This window comes from Bos grunniens, chromosome 1 (genome assembly GCF_055505025.1).
Source record: "Bos grunniens cultivar Pamir isolate PY7600 chromosome 1, Bosgru_T2T1.0, whole genome shotgun sequence".
Lineage (NCBI taxonomy): Eukaryota > Metazoa > Chordata > Mammalia > Artiodactyla > Bovidae > Bos > Bos grunniens.
In genome coordinates, this window is record NC_141165.1 from 131,210,551 (window position 1) to 131,219,949 (window position 9,399).

The 9,399-nt window shown below is 35.7% G+C and overlaps 1 protein-coding gene across 11 annotated transcripts in view; it reads left to right on the top strand.

The window, feature by feature from the left end:
- ROBO1 (roundabout guidance receptor 1) overlaps positions 1-9,399 on the top strand; it is a 1,296,447-nt gene that overhangs the window by 1,141,114 nt on the left and 145,934 nt on the right. For all 11 annotated transcript variants that reach the window (XM_086411285.1, XM_086411320.1, XM_086411293.1 and 8 more), the window contains one exon: positions 9,235-9,392. In XM_086411285.1, coding sequence (XP_086267411.1) covers positions 9,235-9,392 — 158 coding nt within the window. The remainder of the gene's footprint in view (positions 1-9,234; positions 9,393-9,399) is intronic.

A 9,399-nucleotide genomic window follows, 5' to 3' on the forward strand; every position in this document is an offset into this window, starting at 1 on the left:
TCTGGCAGTTCATTTTTTAATAATCTCCCAGATAGCAAGTCTGTTGAATATTAACTGTTTAAATGTTGATACTTATTGAGGTACATACACCTTTCCCTGGAATGCATCATGGGTTTAAGGTAAGTCGAGTATGTAATGTAAGTTGAGTATGCCAAACTTCCCTCCTCTCTGTCCTGATGACTTGGTGCCAGTGTAATAAACTCTAGGGTGCCTCTTGAAGCACACATGAGTCCCGAAGTAGAATAATGAAACCAGAAAGCAATGACTGCAACGAGCCATGAGGACTTTTCCTAGGAAGTGTCATCATTTTGCTGCCCATGTTTCTGCAGAATGGGAATGTAGTGTAAGCTTGGACCCAATCCGGAATTCTAGCTGTGATTTTTAAAAGAGCAAGAATGGCTTGTCCCCATTGCTGCTACCCAGCAGAGCACAGAGGCATACAGCTGTGTTTAAGCCTGTTGCTTCATTGCATGTTGTTTAAAACAAAAACCATTGGTTTGGACATATAAACACTATTGATACTGTGTATAAAATAGATAACTAATGAGAACCTGCTGTATAGCTCAGGGAACCCTACTCAGTGTTCTGTGGTGACCTAAATGGGAAGGAAGTCCAAAAAAGAGGGGATATGTATATATATACATATATACACACACATACATACATATAGGTGATTCACTTTGCTGTAGAGTAGAAATTAACACAATATTGTAAAAGAAGTATACTCCAATAATTCTTTTTAAAGAACCAAGCAAAACATAATACATTACTATTAATTACTTTCATTTTGGTACTAACTTCTCTATTTGCAGGGCTCTGTATTCATTGCTAGTTAAGACTGAGTGATACTTGACATCTATCCTTATTATGTTACTTTTTCAGAATGTACAGTTTTTTATTTAAGTACTGCTATAAAAGCTTCAGTAGTTGGGAAAATAAGTGCTTTAAACAGCATGTTTTCTTCCAGGATCTTAAGCAAAGCATAATTTAAGGTTTCAAAATAAAGTTGCATGCTATAAAAATCACAAGTGGGAGATGATGTAATTATTGAAGAGCATTCATAGATATATATTCAGATTTAAAAAGTAAATGTGCACCCTTTAGGAAACAATCATGACTAAATCATAACTTTATACAGAATTGATGTGTACATGCATGATTTTAAAAATAAAATGCCTTAGCTTTAGAATATGATGCTATAAAGATAATACTTCATGAAAGATTATTCTATATGTTATCATTTTAGTTTTTTCAATTGGTTAATATATCTTTCTGTACAGTCATGCTTTTCTTGAAATGCTTTTATAAGTTTGGAATTATGATTTTATTTTGAGAAATGTTAAGGAGTTTTGAAAACTTTTGTACCCCAGATAACACTTTGCTCTTCTGGGTAATGTTGTGAGCTTAAAAAATAAGAATGCAAATAGTTATAAAAGCATTGTCGATACACTTCCATAGCTGGATCCTAAAGGATATATCTGAGTACAAAGTAACCTGCAGTAAATCTTATTGTATTACCATTTCCTGACAAGGTTAAGATTAATATTGTTTCTTGACCTACTTCACCATTTATGTAAACTGCACTGCAAGAAAAATACAAAACCTATGCCAATCTTCATAAAAGCTTAGCACAGATGCCAAGCACAAAGTATGTGCTCAGTACAAATGTGTTAAAAAGGGAATGATAGTTATTTAAAAATTAAGTACCATTTACTTGTGTTAACTAGGCATTTAGATAGATAAATAAAAGCATCTATAATATACTATAAAAAGTATCTATAATCTATAATATAATCTCTGCCAGTTAAAGACAAGATAAGCAATTAGTGATTTTGAAAGCAATTGAAGTGGTACATTGTAACCCAGGCAGGCTGTCTCTGAGCATCCTTGAAGTTGTCCTCTTTGGGAATATACTTCCTCATTTATTTTCTCTTCAACTATGCCCTATTTTTAAGGGTTTCATTCTTTTTTTTTTTTTTTTCTCTTTCCCCTGTCAACAGCTTACTCCTATTTGCTGTGAGGCTTCATTTCACTGACAAAGTAGTCTTTTTAAATAGAAAGACAAATTCCCAGGACTGCATATTATCTTCCTCTGCTTTTCCCAAGACACTCACTTCTAATTAAAATGTCCATATTTAATTAAAATGCATATTATTGTGCAGCTTTTGCAATCATTTTGTTGTTGAAATAGAAGAATAAAAGCATAACATATGTAGTAAAAGTGTGACACATGTCTTCTGAATGATTTCTAATTCTCAGTATGCTACTGAAAATATGCAGTGGCCTCTTCCAAATGTGGAGAAGTCTGAGAAAATACAAAAATGCAGAGTATGTTCAGAGGTAGCCGTTTGTTTAAGTGTCAAGCAGGATATTTCTCATGCAACTTCGGTTCTAAAGGGAAAAGGCTGAAGTATTCATTATAGCTATGTATTTAGAATTGTGCACATGCTATTAAGACTAGATATAATCAAGTTGATCGAAAAGTGTCCTTGATAGACTCTGCTCCTCTCTTTACAAATTCCTTATTCGTAAAACAAAACTAATAAGGTCACTTTTTGATAGCTTTGGTATGAGGATTAAATAAGTGGATACCTGGCATGGTTCCTTATATAGTAAGTGTCCAATAAATGTCACTCATTGCTAACATTATTATTATACTGCTAACATTATCATTATTATTATTATTTATGTGATGAGCTTCCCTCCTCCTAAGGAGGCTTAGATGATTAATTTCTAAAAGAAGAAGTTTGGATTCCACATCTCTTAGTCCCCTAACTACACCAAGATTCTGAGATTCATGTAACCAGAGTATTACAGTTCACAGCTGTTCACCACATGATTAGGAAACAAAATTAATTTTAGGAGCATTTGAACCTCAACAAAATCGGGTAGTCATGAGACTGCAGTGCACTGATATACAATCACTGGTAAATCAAACCTTCTGTAATAATGAAGTGGATTTGCTGCAAATAGATTAGACAGGAAAATTTCATTTTACAGTAAAATGGTGACAAGTACAACATTTTAAAAAGAGAACTGCCTTGAAAATCAGGATGCAAATGTTCTGTTTTGGTCTCTTCCTGACAAATAACACAGGCTAGTGACAAAGTTGGGACTCAGTTGCCTCTAATTGCGATATGAATTACATGTTATCAAAGACCACTGCCCTTTCTGTTGTTTTATGCTTCATTCAGTTCTAAGATTTCCCACAATGTGTGTGTTGCAAATATTAAAATCTCCATGATACTTAAAGTTTCTATTTGACTTTATTTTTTCACTTTGCCACATGTCTTTTCAGTATTAGCCAAATAGGTTGCCAAATCACCACTGAATTTTAGAATCCTTTTCTGAAAACATATTCAGTTAATCTGAGAACTGCATTACAATTGATGTGCAGTTCAGTTCAGTTCAGTTCAGTCACTCAGTCGTGTCCGACTCTTTGCAACCCCACGAACCCCAGCATGCCTGGCCTCCCTACCCATCACCAACTCCCGGAGTCCACCCAAACCCATGTCCATCGAGTCGATGATGCCATCCAACCATCTCATCCTCTGTCGTTCCCTTCTCCTCTTGCCTTCAATCTTTTCCCAGCATCGGGGTCTTTTCCAGTGAGTCAGCTCTTTGCATCAGGTAGCCAAAGTATTAGAGTTTTAGCCTCAACATCAGTCCTTCCAATTAACACCCAGGGCTGATCTCCTTTAGGATGGACTGGTTGGATCTCCTTGCAGTCCATGGGACTCTCAGGAGTCTTCTTCAAACACCACAGTTCAAAAGCATCAATTCTCTGGCACTCAGCTTTCTTTATAGTCCACCTCTCACATCCATACATGACTACTGGAAAAACCATAGCCTTGACTAGATGGACCTTTGTTGGCAAAGTAATGTCTCTGCTTTTTAATGTGCTGTCTAGGTTGGTTATAACATTCCTTCCAAGGAGTGTCTTTTAATTTCATGGCTGCAGTCGCCATCTGCAGTGATTTTGGAGCCCCCCAAAATAAAGTCTGACACTGTTTCCACTGTTTCCCCATCTATTTCCCATGAAGTGATGGGACCAGATGCCATGATCTTAGTTTTCTGAATGTTGAGTTTTAAGCCAGCTTTTTCACTCTCCTCTTTCACTTTCATCAAAAGGCTCTTTGGTTCTTCTTCACTTTGTGCCATAAGGGTGGTGTCATCTGCATATCTAGGGTTATTGATATGTGATGTATGGCTTTTCAAAAACAAAATGATTATATGTTTTGTTTTATTTTGGTTTAAAGAATAATTTAAATGATTATTCTTTTTAGACCAAAAAGTTTCCCGAGAGTCAAAGATTCAGTGAAGCATATGTTTGTTTGTTTTCCAATTTAATTGAATGAAGGAAAATGAAAAGGAGTTGAGCCAAATGGCATGTACCAACCTGTAAACATAAAACAATTAGATAAATATGGAAGAAATATAATACTAGATGGAACTGGGATTTAACAGTTTTTTAAGTGATATCTACTTGAATCTATTATATATGCTATTTGCTCTCTTTTAATATTTAAATTGATATTAAATCTTGTTTTCAAAAGTTAGTTCCATATTTTAAAATTTCGTACTATTCAAGTCAAAAAACATTTGAAAATATATACTTCAATCACTAGAGAAGTTAGAGAATAAAAGGTGATTTTTAAAAAATATCTAGTTTTGATTTTACTCATGGATATGATTGGTTTTTCTGCCAAGATATTGCCAATCATTTGAATTCAGTTTTTATTTTAATCACTTAAATACACACATTAATTAAGAAAATTGGATAATTTAACTAAAAGTTCATATAATTTTATAATGTGACATGTACTTTTTCCCCCCCCAAAAGGAAATGTTCATGGCAAGTAAGAAGAAAAGTTGCTTTTATAGAAGAGAGAAAAAAACTTAATTTCATAACTTTATGTAGTGTTGGCTGTAGCCATAGGCAATGCTGGAGTTTTATGTTTTACAGCTGCAAAAATAATTACATGAGCATTATCTAAGCAACGATCTTTAATGGATTATATTTTGTTAGCTTTTCATTATATACTATAAAAACCCAAATAACATAGTAAAGGAAAAAAAAAAAAACTTGATTTATCTGACTTAGATCTTTGATATTTTTGAAAGACATTTTGTTATTCATTGGTTTATTTGAGATATGATCTCAATTTGTAAATAAGATATAGTGTTACTAAATTGGTTTTTAGCTTACCAAGCAGAAAAGTTGTACAAACTATTTATTTTTATTTGAAAATTATGTTACTTTTGCATGTATCAAGAGTTTTAAATATTTTCAGAAGTGTTATCTTTGATTTAATAATGTGATTCAGCAAAAGCACATACTGTTTGTTAAGGTCAATTCATTTGCTTTTTTAATAAACCTTACATTTTATTTGTGGCACATCTTTACACATAATAGTAATATAAGTTCATCAATGGTGGAAGTCTTTGTACTCTGTTCATTTATAATGTGCTAACAGTAGCTGCAAGTTTCAGTTCAACATGGTTTATCTTTGTGTCTATGTAATAGATATTTTATTACAATTAATAAATATTGTGTCTACTGAAGTTAGACTTACAACAGTGTGGTGTGATCATATTTCCTTTTTCCTTTTACTCGTCTTTCCAAAGATGGAGACACAGGTCTCCTTCTTAAAGTGTTATTTTCCAAGTGTTAATATTGTTCTACTGTGCCCAGGTTTTCTTAATATATAGATGAAAATAATGGTTTTGTTTGAGTGAATATTATGGCTTACTCAGCTGTATGCACACAGTTAGCTGGCATCAAGGAAGGAAAAGTAGAGAACTACAAGAGTCAAGTATTAGGATTTTGTAAGCCTCTAAGCTTATTTGAGGCTTGAAACCAAAATTTAAGGGTGACTTTTGAAATCATAGGTTTTTTTTCATTGTAGTACTTCATCCATGAAAATATTTTAAAATGCCATTGAAATGGAAAGACCTTCATTCTAGTACAGAATTGTAGTATCAGATATTTAATTCAATAAATTTTTAAGGATAAATGATATTTATCACTTCAAATCTATGCAGTTAACATACTAATGAACATTTTGAGTATCAGGTTAAACTACTAAAATTAGTCACTTTATTACACACTGGGGGGAAAATGGGAGAAAGGTAGCTAACATTTTTGGACTTATCATTGAAGAGGGCATCTGCATGCCTGCTTTGTAAATATGGAAACGAAGTGTTAAGTAATGTGTTTGAGATTTCCTACCCTGTAAGCAGCAGAGCTGTGATTTCAGACTAATGCCAAAAAATTAGGATTTCTTGATGTTAGCAAGATAATGAGGACAGTTATACTATATTAACTCTCTTTCAAATACATGTTTAATTTCCACATTTTATTCCAATAATTGCAAACTGAATAATGCTGTTTCAGAGTTTGTTAGTATTATATTAATATCCATTTGAGCTTATAGTATGAACAGTTTCCTCTTCTAAAAACTATCTTTAGTAATATAAATGATGTTAATAATATCTCTCATTCTGTGCAGGTTTGAGAATTAAATAAAATAATATGTTGCTGTTGTTGTTTAGTCACCCAGTCATGTCCGACTTTGTGGCCCCGTGGACTGCAGCATGCCAGGCCTCCCTGTCCCTCATCATCTCCTAGAGTTTGTCCAAGTTCATGTTCACTGCATCAGAGATGCCTTCCAGCCATCTCATCTTCTGATGCTCTCTTCTCTCCTTCTGCCCTCAATCTTTCCCAGCATCAGGGACTTTTTCCAATGAGTCATCTGTTCACATCAGATGACCAAAATACTGGAACTTCAGCTTCAGTATCAGTCCTTCCAGTGAATATTCAGGGTTGATCTTCCTTAAGATTGATTGGTTTGATCTCCTTGCTGTCCAAAGGACTTTCAGGAGTCTTCTCCAGCTCCACAGTTCGAAAGCATCGATTCTTTGGTGTTCTGGCTTCTTTACAGTCCAACTCTCACAACCGTTCATGACCACTGGGAAGACCATAGCCTTGACAATGCAGACCTTTGTCGGCAGAGTAACGTGTCTGCTTTTCAACACAGTCTAGGTTTGTCATCGCTTTCCTACCAAGAAGCAATTGTCTTCTGCAGTCACCGTCCACAGTGATCTTGGAGCCCAAGAAGAGGAAATTTGTCACTACTTCCACCTTTTCCCCTTCTATTTGCCATGCAGTAATGGGGCCAGAAGGCAATGGCACCCCACTCCAGTGTTCTTGCCTGGAAAATCCTATGGACGGAGGAGCCTGGTGGGCTGCAGTCCATGGGGTTGCTAAGAGTCGGACACGACTTAGCGACTTCACTTTCACTTTTTACTTTTATGCCTTGGAGAAGGAATGGCAACCCGCTCCAGTGTTCTTGCCTGGAGAATCCCAGGGACAGAGGAGCCTGGTAGGCTGCTGTCTATGGGGTCGCACAGAGTCGGACATGACTGAAGTGACTTAGCAGTAGCAATGAGGCCGGATGCCATGATCTTAGTTTTTTAATATTTAGTCTTAAGCCTGCTCTTTCACTCTTTTCCTTCACCCTCATCTTTAATTCCTTTTGTTTAGACTCTTTAGTTCCTCTTTGCTTTCTGCCATTAGAGTGGTATAATCTGCATATCTGAGGATGTTGATGTTTCTCCTGCCTATCTTGATTCCAACTTGTAACTCATCCAGCCCAGCATTTCTCATGATGGGCTCAGCATATAGGTTAAACAAACTTGGTGACAACAGACAGCCCCGTACTCTTTTCTCCATCTTGAACCAATCAATTGTTCCATACAGGGTTCTAACTGTTGCTTCTTGCCCCGCATACAAGGTTTCTCAGGAGACAGGTATTCCCATCTCTCTAGTTTGTCATGATCCACACAGTCAAAGGCTTTAGCGTAGTCAATAAAACAGAGATAGATGTTTTTCTGAATTTCCCTTGCTTTCTCTATAATCCAGTGAATGTTGGCAATTTGATCTCTAGTTCCTTTTCCTTTTTTACACCCAGGTTGGACATCTGGAAGTTCTTGGTTCACATAATGCTGAAGCCTAACATGCAAGATTTTAAGTATGACCTTACTAGCATGGTAGATGAGTGTGATTGTCCAATGGTTAGCACATTCTTCAGTACTACCCTTCTTGGGAACTGGGATGAGAATTGACCTTTTCCAGTCCTGTGGCCACTGCTCTTTCTTCCAGATTTGCTGACATAATGAATGCAAAACCTTGATGGCATCATCCTTTCGGGATTTGAATAGCTCTGCTGGAATTTGATCACATTCAGTAGCTTTATTAACAGCAGTACTTCTTAAGGCTCACTTGACTTCTCACTCCAGAATGTCTGGCTCTGGGTGACTAACCACACCACCATAGTAATCTGGTTCATTAAGATCTTTTTTGTATACTTCTTCCATGTATTCTTGCCATCTCTTCTTGACCCCTTCAGCATCTACTAGGTCTCTGCCATTTTTATCATTTATTGTGCCTTTGGGTGGAATGCTCCCTTGATGTTTCAGATTTTCCTTAAGAGATCTGTAGTCTTTCTGCTTTTGTTGTTTTCTTCTATTATTAATATGTACCCCCTACCAAATCCACAAAAACTGACAAATACAGAATATACGAAATGACATTGTTGGTAGCAATGCCGGTGTCATGATTGCTGCCTTTTAACATTGCCCCTCACTCAGTGATAATGGAAACACACACAGTATTTTTAATTTAGTAATTTTGCAAATATGTCTAAAGTTTTTATAATGGGCATATTTAAATTGTAGTGATTAGATACTCTAATACACTAGTTTGAAATATCTTTAAAATACCTCAATCAAATCCATGTTGGAAGTATATTTTACTTTAATACTTTTGCTTGCATGTATATGTATTCATTTAATAATAGAAAGCATCACCCCAATGTGTCATGTAAGTAAAAGGAGGATTCAATTATATTCATTAGTATATGGATGAGAAAATGTGGGCAGTAGTCAGAGAAAAAATGCAAAGAAGAGATAAGCCAGATGCTGTCAGGGCACCAGGCAGCAGAAAACACTTGCCCACTGGCCTATGAAGAATATCAAATTATCCCCATTGTGTATGAAGACCAGATATCATTATTAAACTGCATACGTCTGTAAGTAGATATAGATTTTCCAGGATGTATTGAGATAGCTGTTAGTAGTTGTTTACTATAATAAATATCTCCTTTGTGAAGTTCAGAGATAAGAGCTGTATATATCACCATTGAGTGTAATGATTTAATCTTGTTCCTACAGTACTACGGGATGACTTCAGACAAAACCCTTCCGATGTCATGGTGGCCGTGGGAGAGCCTGCAGTGATGGAATGCCAGCCCCCACGAGGCCATCCTGAGCCCACCATTTCATGGAAGAAAGATGGCTCTCCATTGGATGATAAAGATGAAAGAATAACTGTGAGTA